The 16,443-nt window shown below is 47.8% G+C and overlaps 1 protein-coding gene across 4 annotated transcripts in view; it reads right to left on the minus strand.

Annotated features, from left to right (window-relative positions):
* The window catches only part of STAG2 (STAG2 cohesin complex component), a 987,179-nt gene that overhangs the window by 256,127 nt on the left and 714,609 nt on the right, over positions 1 to 16,443 (minus strand). For all 4 annotated transcript variants that reach the window (XM_069211859.1, XM_069211886.1, XM_069211877.1 and 1 more), the window contains exon 21: positions 9,834 to 9,904. In XM_069211859.1, the coding sequence (XP_069067960.1) occupies positions 9,834 to 9,904 (71 nt within the window). The remainder of the gene's footprint in view (positions 1 to 9,833; positions 9,905 to 16,443) is intronic.

Consider the following 16,443-nt stretch of genomic DNA (forward strand, 5'->3'; position numbering starts at 1 on the left):
TGGAAGTAGTTTGAAATAAAGTTCTTAGTACGGCTTGACCTACTGTGGCCTGTTGTGCAGATAACACATCTACACAGTAGTGTTTAGTAAATGTATGAGGCGTAGACCATGTTGCTGCCTTACATATTTCGGTCATTGGAATATTTCCTAGAAAGGCCATAGTAGCACCTTACTTTCTGGTTGAGTGTGCCTTTGGTGTAATAGGCAGTTCTCTCTTTGCTTTAAGATAGCAGGTTTGGATGCACTTTACTATCCATCTGGCGATACCTTGTTTTGAAATTGGATTTCCTGTATGAGGTTTTTGGAAGGCAATAAATAGTTGTTTTGTCTTCCTAATTTGTTTTGTCCTGTCAATGTAGTACATTAGCGCTCTCTTGATGTCTAATGTATGTAGTGCTCTTTCAGCTATTGAATCTGGCTGTGGGAAGAACACTGGTAATTCCACTGTTTGGTTTAAGTGGAACGGTGAGATAACCTTTGGTAAGAATTTTGGATTTGTTCTTAGAACGACCTTATTTTTGTGTATTTGAATAAATGGTTCTTGTATGGTAAACGCCTGAATTTCACTTACTCTTCTTAGAGATGTGATGGCAATGAGAAATGCAACTTTCCACGTTAAGTATTGCATTTCACAAGAATGCATGGGTTCGAAAGGTGGACCCATGAGCCTTGTTAAGACAATGTTGAGGTTCCATGAAGGAACAGGTGGTGTCCTTGGTGGTATAATTCTCTTTAGGCCCTCCATAAACGCTTTAATGACAGGTATTCTAAATAGGGAAGTTGAATGAGTAATCTGCAGGTAAGCAGATATTGCTGCGAGATGTATTTTTATGGAAGAGAAAGATAGATTTGATTTTTGTAAATGTAGTAAATATCCTACTACATCTTTTGGAGATGCATGCAATGGTTGGACTTGATTATTATGGCAGTAACATACAAATCTTTTCCATTTACTTGCATACCAGTGTCTAGTGGATGGTCTTCTAGCTTGTTTTATGACCTCCATACACTCTTGTGTGAGGTTTAAGTGTCCAAATTCTAGGATTTCAGGAGCCAAATTGCTAGATTCAGCTATGCTGGGTTTGGATGCCTGATCTGTTGTTTGTGTTGTGTTAACAGATCTGGCCTGTTGGGTAGTTTGACATGAGGTACTACTGACAGGTCTAGTAGTGTGGTATACCAAGGTTGTCTTGCCCATGTTGGTGCTATTAATATGAGTTTGAGTTTGTTTTGACTCCAGCCGTTTACTAGATATGGAAGGAGAGGGGGAAAAGCGTACGCAAATATCCCTGACCAATTCATCCATAGAGCATTGCCTTGAGATTGCCGGTGTGGGTACCTGGATGCGAAGTTTTGGCATTTTGCGTTTTCTTTTGTTGCAAATAGATCTATTTGAGGTGTTCCCCAAATTTGGAAGTAAGTGTTCAGGATTTGGGGGTGAATTTCCCATTCGTGGACCTGTTGGTGATCCCGAGAGAGATTGTCTGCTAGCTGGTTCTGGATCCCTGGAATAAACTGTGCTATTAGGCGAATGTGGTTGTGAATTGCCCAATGCCATATTTTTTGTGTTAGGAGACACAACTGTGTCGAGTGTGTTCCTCCCTGTTTGTTTAAATACATTGTCGTCATGTTGTCTGTTTTGACAAGAATGTATTTGTGGGTTATCATTGGTTGGAATGCTTTCAACGCTAGAAATACTGCTAACAATTCTAGGTGATTTATATGAAACTTTCTTTGATGTACGTCCCATTGTCCTTGGATGCTGTGTTGATTGAGGTGTGCTCCCCACCCTGTCATGGAAGCATCTGTTGTTATCACGTATTGTGGCACTGGGTCTTGGAAAGGACGCCCTTTGTTTAAATTTGTACTGTTCCACCATAGAAGCGAGATGTATGTTTGGCGGTCTATCAACACCAGATCTAGAAGTTGATCCTGTGCATGTGACCATTGTGATGCTAGGCACTGTTGTAAGGGCCGCATGTGCAATCTTGCGTTTGGGACAATGGCTATGCATGAGGACATCATGCCTAGGAGTTTTAATACCATCTTTGCGTGTATCTTTTGTGTTGGATACATAGCTTGTATCACCTTGTGAAAATTTTGAACCCTTTGTGGACTTGGAGTGGCTATCCCTTTTGTTGTGTTGATTGTCGCTCCTAAGTATTGCTGTGTTTGACACGGCAAAAGGTGTGACTTTGCATAGTTGATGGAGAAACCCAGTTTGTAAAGGGTTTGTATAACAATCCGTGTGGTGTGAACACTTTGTTAGCGAGTTGGTTTTGATTAACCAATCGTCTAGGTACGGGAACACGTGTATTTGCTGCCTCCTGATATGTGCAGCTACTACTGCTAGACATTTTGTAAAGACTCTTGGTGCTGTTGTTATTCCAAATGGCAACACTTTGAATTGGTAATGTATTCCTTTGAATACGAACCTTAGGTATTTCCTGTGCGAGGGATGTATCGGTATATGGAAATACGCGTCTTTTAGATCTAACGTTGTCATGTAGTCTTGCTGTTTCAGTAGTGGTATTACGTCTTGTAACGTGACCATGTGAAAGTGGTCTGATTTGATGTAGGTGTTTAGTGTTCTGAGATCTAATATTGGTCTCAGACTTTTGTCCTTTTTCGGTATTAGAAAGTACAGTGAGTAAACTCCTGTGTTCTTTTGTGTTTTTGGTACAATTCTATTGCGTCTTTTTGCAGTAATGCTTGAACTTCTAGTCCTAGAAGGTCTATATGCTGTTTTGACATATTGTGTGTTTTCGGTGGGACGTTTGGAGGGAGTTGGAGAAATTCTATGCAATAACCATGTTGGATAATTGCTAAGACCCAAGTGTCTGTTGTTATTTCCTCCCATGATTTGTGGAACTGGCTTAGTCTTCCCCCCCACTGGTGTTGTGTGAAGGGGTTGTGTGACCTGTGAGTCACTGTTTATTTTGAGGGGTTTTGGGACCCTGAAACTTTCCCCAGTTTCTTGGGAATTGGCCCCCTCTGTATTGGCCTTGAAAGCCACCCCTTTGCTATTGTCCCTGGTAGGTAGGTGGTCTTGTTTGTGAGGTGCTGGCTTCTGTGGCTTGACCTCGAAACCCTCCTCTGAAAGTTGTTTTGCGAAATGTGCCAAATGTGCCTCTGCCCTGCGGGGAATAGAGTGCGCCCATGGCTTTGGCTGTGTCAGTGTCCTTCTTTAATTTTTCAATTGCAGTGTCCACTTCTGGGCCAAACAATTGCTGTTCATTGAACGGCATATTGAGCACTGCCTGTTGTATCTCAGGTTTGAAGCCAGATGTGTGCAGCCATGCGTGCCTCCTTATTGTCACAGCAGTATTTATTGTTCTTGCAGCTGTATCTGCTGCATCCATAGAAGAACGTATTTGGTTGTTGGAGATATTTTGCCCCTCTTCAACCACTTGTTTCGCTCGTTTCTGGAATTCTTTGGGGAGGTGCTCGATGAGATGCTGCATCTCGTCCCAATGGGCCCTGTCGTATCGCGCTAGGAGTGCTTGTGAGTTGGCGATGCGCCACTGATTTGCAGCTTGTGCTGCAACCCTTTTCCCAGATGCATCAAACTTGCGGCTCTCCTTGTCCGGAGGTGGTGCGTCACCTGATGTCTGCGAGTTGGCTCTTTTACGAGCTGCTCCTATGACTACTGAATCTGGTGTCAGTTGTGATGTAATAAAAGCAGGGTCTGTGGGCGGTGCCTTGTATTTTTTCTCCACCCTTGGAGTTATTGCTCTGCTTTTAACAGGCTCCTTGAAAATCTGTTTAGCGTGCCTTAGCATTCCCGGGAGCATGGGAAGGCTTTGATAATGGCTGTGGGTGGAGGACAGGGTGTTAAAGAGGAAGCCATCCTCAATAGGCTCCGAATGTAGAGATACATTATGAAATTCGGCTGCCCTAGCTACCACCTGTGCATATGCTGTACTGTCCTCAGGTGGTGAGGGTTTAGTTGGGTACGACTCTGGACTATTGTCCGATACTGGAGCATCATAGAGGTCCCATGCTGCCTGATCATCCTGGCTCATGGTGGTATGAGCTGGTGATTGTGGTGGAGTCTGTGCCGGTGATACATGAGTTGACTGTGGTGGAGAGGGTGGTGGAGTTACCCTCTTTACCACCTTTGCTTGTGGTGGCTTGTCTTGTTGCTGGAAGTCCAGTTTCCTTGTCCTTCTGATTGGGGGAAGAGTGCTGATTTTCCCTGTACCCCTTTGGATAAAGATCCGCTTTTGCGTGTGATCTACCTCTGTAGTTTGTAATTCCTCCTCAAATCTGTGTCTTTTTAGTTGGGAGGACAGTGATTGTTCCTCTGAGGAGGAACCGGTTTTTGGTTCGGTTGCCGGGTGTTTTGGCACCGAAACCGTGTCTTTAGTTGTTTTCAGCTCCGACGAGATCTTTCTCTTTTTCGGTGTCTTGGCCTCTCGGTGCCGACCATCTTCGGTGCCGAGCAGCTTCGGTGCCGCTATCTCGGTGTCGAGCCTTTTCTGCACCACTCTCTCGGTCCCGAGAGTGTTGTGTGCCTGTGTCTCGACCTGAGTCGGACGACTTCGGCACCAGCTCGCCCTTTTTCGGTGCCGATGGACGGTCACCTAATTTATGGGTTATGCCATGGCCTGTTGGCAGTGGCGTCCCCTGGGCTTTGTCTGTTTTTTCGTGTGATCTTTCTTTTGACGTCTTACTCACGGTTGGTTGCTCGTCGACGTCGAATTCTTCAGAATCCGATTCGCTGATGGAGAAAGTTTCTTCTTCTTCCTCCTCCTCGAACCCTTGTTGTCCTGTCGGCGTGGAAGCCATCTGCAACCTCCTGGCTCTTCGGTCCCTGAGCGTTTTTCTCGACCGAAACGCGCGACAGGCCTCACACGACTCTTCCTTGTGCTCGGGGGACAGGCACAAGTTACAGACCAAATGTTGGTCTGTATAAGGATATTTACTGTGGCATTTAGGACAGAATCGGAACGGGGTCCGTTCCATCAGTCTCGATGTTGCACGCGGTCGGGCCGACCAGGCCCCGACGGGGGATCGAAAATACCCCGAAGGGTTACCGGAGCTCTTTAAGGCTCGGTGTCGATTTACCCTAACTATCCCGATACCGAACGAAACAATACCGACTAATTTTCCGTTGATTCTGACTAACTTTCCGACCCGAAACACGGAGCGAAAAGGAACACGTCCAAACCCGATGGCGGAAAAAAACCAATCTAAGATGGAGTCGACGCCCATGCGCAATGGAACCGAAGTGGGAGGAGTCCCTCGGTCTCGTGACTCGAAAAGACTTCTTCGAAGAAAAACAACTTGGAACACTCCGACCCAACACCAGATGGCGGACAATGCACAGCATGTGTATCTGCAGCTACACATGCCACCGAACATAAGGTTTATCTTATATCACAGTCACTGCACTTTGACCCTGTAAGTCACCCTTAAGGTAGGCTCTCCAGCCCCAGGGCATGGTGCATGATTTCAAGTGTGAGGACATACCTGCATGAGCAGAGGTGCCCCTACAAACTCCAGACTCCTTTTCCTGGGCTTTTTAAGTGTGGGGAAGCCATCTTAACGTATGTAGTGGACACTGCTCAATACGCGATGTCCTGCTACATAATGATTTCTACGAACCTAGTCATGTTTGGTATCAAATATGTTGGAATCATGCAACTACACTGGTTCCAGTGTTAGTTGCATGATAACATGTACTTTGGGGTTCCTTAGAGGATCCGCAATGACTGCCTGTTCAGCCTTGCAGGGTCTGCTAGCAAGCCAAAGCGGCTACAGACCCCAGACATTATTCTGCCGTCCTGCTGCTTAGCTTAACTCTGGAAGGGGGAGGAAGAACAAAGGATTTCCTTTAGAGGAGGTATGTTATCCCCCTCTACTTTAGAAGTAGGTGTCTCTGGGCTAAGGTGGGGTCTCCAGGCGCGCCACTAGTCTTCTTTGTAGGGCACATTTGATTCCCTTCTTACAAAACCAGTTCCTTCCAGTGCAGGAGCCCCCAGGCTCTCGCTCTGGTGAAAAACACACCAAGGGCAGGGGAGTGACCAACCCTCAATCCAGCTCCGACCCTAAGGGGGGGGTGCCCAGAGCTCTGCCCGGTGGCAACTTAATTCTGCCATCTTGGAAACAGAATGAGCAGAGGCCCCTGGGAACAGCTGACTGGACAGTCCAGTCGAGTAGCGTCCCTGACCCCCTCAATAGGTGAGTCACCGCAGTAGTCGTCCAACCCCCTTCCTGGGTTATGTAAGGGCTCCCCTGAGGAGGGGGACCCCAGATTCATCGTCTTGACTTCTACGAACTGGACACCCGATTCTGCTGCTGGATATCGCCGGAAACATGGACAAGACGGCTCCTACTGCAACCTTGACCCAGAGCATTTCAAGAACTCTGCAACTTCATTGGCTGTGCATCCTTCAGAGTTACAATGACACTGCATGTACTAACGATATCCAGAAGGAAGCTCAATTGGAGTGAAGGTGTCACTCCTCTGCACCCGCAGGTACCTCGACGTCTACAACTGGCTTGTGGATCCTGCTGTCCCACGGACTCTGCAAAGTTCTGCAACACACATCATAGGGCTGCGGCTCCCTAGACGTCTGACCTGTTTTCCTTGCAACTGGGAAGACTGTGGTCCCTCACTAGAGCTGTTGGGACGGAGCCTCTGCACTGTGTCTGTTGTCGTCACTAAGACTTGTTTTCTCTTTAGCTCGAAGACCTAGCTCCAAGAAGCCAGAGCCTCAAGCATCACACAGCTCCAAGAACGACATTGTCCCTGCAATCTCTAAGACATGGATGTCCATCTTCTTTATGCTGCTGAAGGCTTTTTGCAACTACCTGTGATTGCTGCCAGAGGGTTCTCCTGGGGTCTCCTCGATTCCTGCTGACTCATCACTGCTGAGGGATGGTCCTGACTTACCTGTAAATGTTGAGTCCCTCGGACATTGCTGGTCTCAATTATTGCAACTCTTTGTGCAACACTCCCTTTGCCAAAGCTTGTGGGTGGTCCTCCTGACCTCTGACCCTCTGCATTCGACAATCCATGTGGGGGAGCCTGTGGGCGATTCCTGGGATCGCTCTGCATCATCTGGACACCACAGCTGTAACTTCATGACGACTGTCAAACAGAGAAGCATCAACGAGAAGGGTGGACATTGCCCTCCTGTAGCCGCCCACCTGCCCCCCCCCACCCCCCAAGACATCTCCAGGTGGTTTAGACACTGTTGTTTGTCTACACAGGTGCTCCTTGCTCAGAATCCACACATGGGTTCCACCGAAATGGTCAATGGGTCACCGTAGCAGCTGGACAACAGAGGTCCTTATTGACTTCAACAGGAGGTTCTGGCACAAACTCACCACTAGGCACCTAGGTTTTCCACTCTTGAACCTTCCTTGCCGCAACGTCGGGGTCCTCTGGGAAGGCTCTGTTTCAAACCTTTTCCTAACTGTGACTTACTGAATGTTATCCTACGGGACACTCAACATTAGGGTAACCCCATTTCACACGGGCTCCTAGGAAATACCTGCTATTTACCCCTGGTGTTCTAGTACTTCCCCAGTCCTTAGGATTCTTTATTGTTAGTCTTGGTTAGTTGTGAGTTTATTTACTCATTGGTTTAGTATATGTTTGCCCCCCTCCCATAGGTGCCCACGTTATTATATGCTTCTACCTACCTGTTTTCAAGTATATTTGTGTGTTCATTTCTCCAGTTAGGCAATATACCAAAATTAGTTTAGTGCCTGTCTGTTAATAAATACTACTTTTTTGTCACACTTGGTTTGGTTCTTTCTTGTGTGTAAATCATTGACTGACTTTGTGGTTATTGCAACTGCTTTACACCCTTCTGATAAGCCTTAGCTGCTCTCCACAGATACCATTTGAGAGCTTTGGTTATTAGAAAACTCTAACACTATCACTAAGGGGTGCCTGTACGCAGTGCAGCGTGCATCCCCTATAGTTGTAGACCATATACTGAGCCAGCCTCTTACATTCGGATTCAAACATCTTGTATTGGTAAACCCACACTGATGTCAGTGGTGGATTTACCAGTACATACACCCAGAGGGCACCTTAAAGGTGCCTTCTGCCAACCTACCCACTACTTGTGTGTTAACTGACTGGTCCTGTCCCGTTCAGCCACCTTAGCCACGTTTCTAAACAACCCCCACCCCAAACAGGTGAGAGCCAGCACTCTCAGGTTCAAAGACAATTGCCTGCCTAGCCGCCTTTGAAATGCTACCCAGGTCTTGACAAATGGCAATGACAAACCCCTCCTCACCTCACCTCACGTTTGGCAGCAGAACAGGTGGGAGTGTTAAGCAGATTAGAGGTGTGCCCGCTTCATGCCAGTCCTCTCTATGGCAGATGAGTTGAAGTGGACACCACTTTTTAGATTTGTAGCAAAAGGCCACTTGTTGGCATGGTTAACCCCTAACTTTTTGCCTTTTGGTGATGCTAGTTATTTTAAGTGTGCTGGGACCCTGAAAACCAGGCCCCAGCACCATTTTTTTCCCCCTAAGACTGTACATTTGTCTCCACAATTGGCACATCCCTGGCACACAGATAAGTCCCTTGTAAATGGATCCCCTGGTACCAAGGGCCCTGTGGCCAGGGAAGGTCTCTAAGGGCTGCATCATGTATTATGCCACCCTGGAGACCCCTCACTCAGCACATGCACACTGCCTCACAGCAGGGCCAGGGGGAGGGGGTCACATTCCTATTCCTATTGGGGGAATCCTCCATCTGCAAGATGGAGGATTCCTAAAAGTCAGAGTCACTTCAGCTCAGGTTGCCTTAGGGGCTGTCCTGACTGGTCAGTGACTCCTTCTTGTTTTTCTCATTATCTCCTCCGGCCTTGCCGCCAAAAGTGGGGCCGTGGTCGGAGGGGGCGGGCAACTCCACTAGCTGGAATGCCCTGTGGTGCTGGAACAAAGGGGGTGAGCCTTTGAGGCTCACCGCCAGGTGTTACAGCTCCTGCCTGGGGGAGGTGATAGCATCTCCACCCAGTGCAGGCTTTGTTACTAGCCACAGAGTGACAAAGGCACTCTCCCCATGTGGCCAACAACATGTCTCGAGTGTGGCAGGCTGCTAAAACCAGTCAGCCTACACAGGTAGTTGGTTAAGGTTTCAGGGGGCAGCTCTAAGGTGCCCTCTGGGGTGTATTTTACAATAAAATGTACACTGGCATCAGTGTGCATTGATTGTGCTGAGAAGTTTGATACCAAACTTCCCAGTTTTCAGTGTAGCCATTATGGTGCTGTGGAGTTCGTGTTTGACAGACTCCCAGACCATATACTCTTATGGCTACCCTGCACTTACAATGTCTAAGGTTTGGCTTAGACACTGTAGGGGCACAGTGCTCATGCACTGGTACCCTCACCCATGGTATAGTGCACCCTGCCTTAGGGCTGCAAGGCCTGCTAGAGGGGTGACTTATCTATACTGCATAGGCAGTGTGAGGTTGGCATGGCACCCTGAGGGGAGTGCCATGTCGACTTACTCGTTTTGTCCTCACCAGCACACACAAGCTGGCAAGCAGTGTGTCTGTGCTGAGTGAGGGGTCCCCAGGGTGACAAGATATGCTGCAGCCCTTAGGGACCTTCCCTGGCATCAGGGCCCTTGGTACCAGGGGTACCAGTTACAAGGGACTTACCTGGATGCCAGGGTGTGCCAATTGTGAAAACAAAAGTACCGGTTAGGGAAAGAACACTGGTGCTGGGGCCTGGTTAGCAGGCCTCAGCACACTTCCAATTCAAAACATATCATCAGCAAAGGCAAAAAGTCAGGGGGGTAACCATGCCAAGGAGGCATTTCCTTACAGAACCCTTCAGCATTACAACATTGTACTTACTTGTGGAAAGCCGTTATTCGCTTCAGTGTTGACAAGACTTGATAAGCATCATCTTCATCAGGATCCTCGCCCTAGTAAATTGAAAAAGTAAAATTGTACTGCTTAATCCCAATGTGATATGTATCATGTTTTGATGACAAAAACACAAAAGATAAATGTATACATTATGAAAGAGCCCTGATTTGAAGAACAATCACTAACTTGCCTGAGGGCAGATCTCAACCACCCCACTGTCTTTCACAAGGTCTGGATGTCAGAGCAACTCAGTGGTGCAAAGACTTACACTCCTAATAAGATGAAATATTTGCAGTTCTAAGGGAGTGGTACAAACATACCCTCTAACCTCACGAACGAAGGGTAGGGGGTCGTGCAACAAAATGAGACTACCCCCTCACACTGAGTCTGGTGGTGGGTTCAACCTTAAGAAAAACAGAATTTAGACTAGTAATATATACTTTTTCTGCAGCCTAGACGGAGCAAACATAGTAGAGGTGGGAACCAAGAAAATGAAAGGTGGGCGGATATGTTGCATTCTATTTGCAGAATTTTGGTCACTCCGGGCTACATTTTAATGCTGACTTGTGACTGAATTCTGCTTATCACGGGCATGGTGGAATTTTCCTCCCACCAAGCTCCAAAAAAAAGGCAAGCTAGCAAACGCAAGATTTTGTGTCCCCTACGGTGATCGTCCAATCCAGGCAGTCTGGGGTCAGATGATTGTTACTCAAGTACATTGGCTAAAGCTTGAGTAGATATTCTACTTGAATTGCTGCATGCTCTTGCGCAACACATTGTGTTGCTAGAGTGGATTTTTCAGCCCTGCTCACGCTTCTAGCACTAAATTGCAGGACACACTGCATATTTGTCAAGCACTGGCATACTTCACGGAATCTCCTGGAGTTTTTATATAACTTCCGCACAAACCTAAAAAAAATCTGCTCTGTTAATTTGTGAGGAAACTTTATTATATTGTGTGGTTGTGTGACCACACCTTGAAATACACTTACCACCTTTTAGGACCAGTAAGTTTTATTTGCTAAAGTCACTAGCTCAACCGTGGATAGCTGTGGGTCTGAGTCACAAAGCTTACACAAAGGAACATGTGTAAAACATTTACACAGCCCCAAATCAATTGAAGCACAAGTTACTTACTTTGGGTAACATCTTATCTGGAAAAGATAATATCTGGTTGCAGATTCCTTACCTTAAAATTTCACCCAGGTGTCAGTCTGGATCTGGCGATTTTTCCTGAACAGTACCTGTAGGAAAATGCCACTGTTGGCACGGTTACCCCACCCCACTCCAATTTTTGCCTAGTGTTGATGCCAACTTTGAAAGTGTGATAGGACCCTGATCAGGCCCTAGCACCAGTGTTCTTTCCCTAAAACTGTACCTTTGTTCCCACAATTGGCACAGCCCTGGCACACAGTTACATCTCTTGTGGCCAGGGAAGGTCTCTAAGGGCTGCAGCATGTATTATGCCACCATGGGGACCGCCTCACTAAGCACATGCACACTGCTTCACAACATGTGAGTGCTGGTGGGGAGAAAGACTAAGTCGACATGGCACTCCCCTCAGAGTGCCATGCCATTTACCCACTGCCTGTGGCATAGTAAGTCACCCCTCTAGCAGGCCTTACAGCCCTAAGGCAGGGTGCACTATACCACAGGTGAGGGCATATTTGCATGAGCACTATGCCCCTACAGTGTCTAAGCAAAACCTTAGACATTGTAAGTGCAGGGTAGCCGTAAGAGTATATGGTCTGGGAGTCTATCAATTACCAACTCCACAGTTCCATAATGGCTACACTGAAATCTGGGAAGTTTGGTATCAAACTTCCCAGCACAATAAACCCACACTGGTGCCAGTGTGTGATTTATTGGAAAATGCACACAGAGGGCATCTTAGAGATGCCCCCTGTATGTTAGCCCAACTGATAGTGTAAGACTGACCGGTCTGTGCCAGCCTGCCACTTACAGACGAGTTTGACCACATGGGCTGAGCACATTTGTGCACTCAGAGGGCAGGAACAAAGCCTGTCTTGGGCAGAGGTGCTTAACACCTCCACCTGAAGGAACTAACACCTGGTTTTGAGCCTCAAAGGCTCAAGCTTGTGTTACAGTGCCCCAGGGCACTCCAGCCAGTGGAGATGCCTGCCCTCTGGACAAGCCTCCACTTTTTGTGGCAGGTCCAGAGGGATAATGAGAAACATGGAGTCGTCCTCTCAGCCAGGATCACAACTAAGGTGTCCACAGCTGAAATGACCCTTCTTGAGAAATCATCCATCTTGCCTTGGAGGATTAAGACCAATAGGGATAGGGATGTGACCCCCCCCTCACCCCTTTCCCCGGAGGGAGTGGACACAAGGAGGGAGTAGCCACCCTCAGGGACAGTAGCCACTGGCTACTGCCCCTTGACCCTCACACACCTCTAAATTTAGTATTTAGGGGCGACCCTGAACCCAGCTCTTCAAATTCTTGACGAACTCAAGATAGAAGGACTGCTGAGCTGAAAACCCTGCAGAGAAGAGCAGGTGACAACAACCGACTCGGTCCCAGCCCTACTGGTTCGTCTCCTGCTCAAAAAGCTGCAAAAGAAGAAGCAACGCGTTCAGCGACCCCTGAAAAGCCCCCAGGGAACTGCCTGCCTCACAGAGGACCAAGGAACTCCTGCGGACAGTGGACCTGTCCAACAAGAAGACAAAGAAATCATCTGTAAAGGGACTCCCACCTCACTCCAGAAGCACGAGTCCAAACTACTGTGCACCCAACGCCCCTGGCCCGGATCCAGAGGAACCAGCCAGCCAGAGAGGACCACCGGGTGATTCCAACCAAATGTCCACCCTGGGCTGACCTCTCCACGACTATGCCCGCAGAGGGAATCCAAAGGATCCCCCTGACCGCAACAGACCGGGACAAAGATATCAGATGCCTGGAGAAGCACTGCACGAGCAGCCCCCAGACTCTAGAGAAACTGATCACCGGTGCAGAAGTGACAAGCAGGTGACCCTTTGCCCTGCCAAGTCTATGGCTTGCCCGAGAAGCCCCCCTGAGCCTTGCCTGCAGCGCTTAAGTGACCCCCGGGTCAGCCCATTGAGTTCCACTGGGAACCTCACGCTCTGTTTGCACCCTGCACCCAACCGCCCCAGTGCCGCTGAGAGTGCTTGTTTGGTGTCTACTTCGGGTCCCGCGCAGTGTTTCTCTAAACCCCCTGGTCTGCCCTCTGACAACACGGTTACTTGCCTGCAAGCAGACTGGAACCGGAGTACCCCCTGTCTCCAAAGGGGCCCACATTATTTTGGATCCTAGTTGACTTCTGCACCTAACCGGCCCTGTGTTGCTGGGTGTTTGGGGTTATCTTGAACCCCTAACAGTAGGCTACTTATGCCCTGGAGATTGAACCCGTAAGTTTGTTACTTACCTCATAAACTATACTTTACTTACCTCCCCTAGGAACTGTTGAACATTGCAGTGTCCACTTTTAAAATAGCTTTTAGCCATTTTAAAGTCAACTGTGTACATGCTGATTCCTTTCAAAGTTCTAAGTATTACTTTGCAAAGTACCTTTCATTTAATGTACTTACCTGCTAAATGAATCTTGTGGTTCTAGAAATAAACAAAATATATCTTTCTATATAAAAACCTATTGGTCTGGGGTTAAGTCATTGAGAGTGTGTTTTTCACTTATTGCTTGTTTGCGTACAACATTTGCTTAACACTACCCTCTGATACGCCTAACTGCGTGACCACACTACCAAAAACAGAGCATTAGTATTATCTATTATTGCCTCTGTCAAGCCTCTTGGGGAACCGCTGGACTCTGTGCACACTATATCTCATTTTTATATAGTACATACAGACCCAGCTTCCTACAGTACCCCTGCGCGCCGTTAGGTGGCGTCGATCGGCTCTGTGTGCAGCGACGTCCAAGGCAGATATGACGTTGCATGCTGGCGTCAGTTTTTTTCTTTACGACTTTTCACTACAGAAGCACAGCGCTATGCAGTACACTGACCACAGGTGCGTCAAAACTAGGGCACTGTTCCTAGAAATCCAATTGCAGGAAGGATGGGTGGGTCTGTAAGTAATCAGCAAATAGATATTGTCTTTACCAGAAAAGGTGAATAACCTGTCCATCTGAAAGACATATGTAGGTGCAGATTAATTACCGTAGAATAGATATCAAAGCAATACCATCCCTAGAGGAGGGTCTGAGACCTAAGATTCTGGATGGCTGGTTCAGTATATGGTGTACACCTATAGGTGAGGCACCCTATACTAAGTCCAGGCAACCCTTAGTGATAGTGCAGTAGGTTCTAGATAACCAGTGCTCTCAAAGGGGTGGCTGTAGAGAGCATCTAAGGCTTATCCAGGAGGGTGTAAAGCAGTTGCAAATACCACACAAGTCAGTCACTGATGTACACACAGGAAAGAACCACACCAGTGTTAGAAAAATAGGCTACATTTATTTTAACACACACATTAGATCATATGTGAACATACAAAAAATATGCTTAGAAATAGACATAAACCGGCATGTGTGTGTGTGTGGGACCATATACAAAGTAAATAAATAGAATGCGGGAATCACTTCCAACCGAAACTACCACCTAAGGACCCCTATGTAGGAAAGTACCATCTTGCCTGGCATGTTTTACCCCCATTTTTACATGTATGTAAGTTTGTTTTTGCCTGTCTCACTGGGATCCTGCAACCCAGAACCCCAGTGCTCATAGTTTGTGGCCTGATTGTGTGTACCTGTGCAGTGACTAACTGTCACTGAGGCTCTGCTAATCAGAACCTCAGTATGTATGCTCTCTCTACCTTTAAAATTGTCCCTATAGGCTAGTGACCATTTTTACCAATTCTAATTGGCACACTGGAACACCCTTATAATTCTCTAGTATATGGAACCTAGGTACCCAGGGTATTGGGGTTTCAGGAGATCCCTATGCGCTGCAGCATTTCTTTTGCCATCCATAGGGAGCTCAGACAAATCTTACACAGGACTGCCACTGCAGCCTGAGTAAAATAACACCCACGTTATTTCACAGCCATTTTACACTGCACTTAAGTAACTTATAAGTCACCTATATGTTTAATCCTCACTTAGTAACTTTGCACCTAATCTTCACTAAGTGTGAGGGCACCCTTGCACTAGCAAATGTGACCCCATATAGTTCAGGGCAATTTCCCGGACTTGTGAGTGCGGTAACCATTACACGCATTCACTACATATAGGTCAATACCTATATGTAGCTTCACAATGGTAACTCCAAATATGGCCATGTAACATGTCTAAGATCGTGGAATTGCCCCCCAATGCCAAATCTGGTATTGGGGTGCCAATCACATGCATCCCCGGGGCTCCACTATGGACCCCGGGTACTGCCAAAACAGCTGTCTGGGGTTTTCTCTGCAGCTACCGCTGCTGCCACCCCACAGACAGGGTTCTGTCCTCCTAGGGTCTGGGCAGCCCAGTCCCAGGAAGGCAGAACAAAGGATTTCCTATAAGAGAGGGTTTTACACCCTCTCCCTTTGGAAATAGGTGTTAAGAGATGGGGAGGAGTAGGCTCCCCCAGCCTCTGGAAATGCTTTGAAGGGCACAGATGGTGCTCTCCTTGCATAAGCCAGTCTACACCGGTTCAGGGAACCCCCAGTCCCTGCTCTGGCACTAAACTGGACAAAGGAAAGGGGAGTGACCACTCCCCTGTCCATCACCACCCCAGAGGTGGTGCCCAGAGCTCCCCCATTGTGTCTCAGACCTCTGCCATCTTGAATCCTGAGGTGTGAGGGCACACTAGAGGCCTATGAGTGGCCAGTGCCCAGCAGGTGACGTCAGAGACCCCTCCTGATAGGTACTTAACTGACTAGGTGGCCAATCCTCCTCTGAGGGCTATTTAGGGTCTCTCAAGTGGGCTTTTCTTTAGATACCGACTTGCAAGAATTCACCAGAGTTCCTCTGCATCTCCCTCTTCAACTTCTGCCAAGGATCGACCGCTGACTGCTCCAGGACGCCTGCAAAACTGCAACAAAATAGCAAGAAGACTACAAGCAACATTGTAGCGCCTAATCCTGCCGGCTTTCTCGACTGTTTCCAGGTGGTGCATGCTCTGGGGGCTCTCCTGTGGATTGACGGAATCTTCCCCCTGCTCCAGCAGGCACCAAACTTCAGCGTCACTAGTACTCTGGGACCCCTCTCATCCTGACAAGCGTGGCCCCTGGAACACAGGTGGTGGACCCAAGGGACTCAGACTGTCCAATCGTCCAACTGTCCAACTTTGGAGGAGGTAAGTCCTTGCCTCCCCTCTCCAGACAGTAAATCCTGTGCACCGCGTGAACTGCAGTTGATAGGGCTCCTGTGCACTTTTGCAAGGAATCCTTTGTGCACAGCCTAGCCTAGGTCTCTAGCACTCCATCCTGCATTGCTCAACTCCCTGAGTTGACCTTCGGTATCGTGGGACCCTCTTTTGTAGTGTTGAGACGACTGCTGTGCTCAGTCTTCTTGAACCCGTGTTCAAGGACTTCTGCGAGTGCTGCCTTCTTGCGCGTGGGCTCTCTGTGTTGCTGAGAGCCCCCTCTGTCTCCTCTCCCAAGTGGCGACATCCTG

This window comes from Pleurodeles waltl, chromosome 2_1 (genome assembly GCF_031143425.1).
Source record: "Pleurodeles waltl isolate 20211129_DDA chromosome 2_1, aPleWal1.hap1.20221129, whole genome shotgun sequence".
Taxonomy (NCBI): domain Eukaryota; kingdom Metazoa; phylum Chordata; class Amphibia; order Caudata; family Salamandridae; genus Pleurodeles; species Pleurodeles waltl.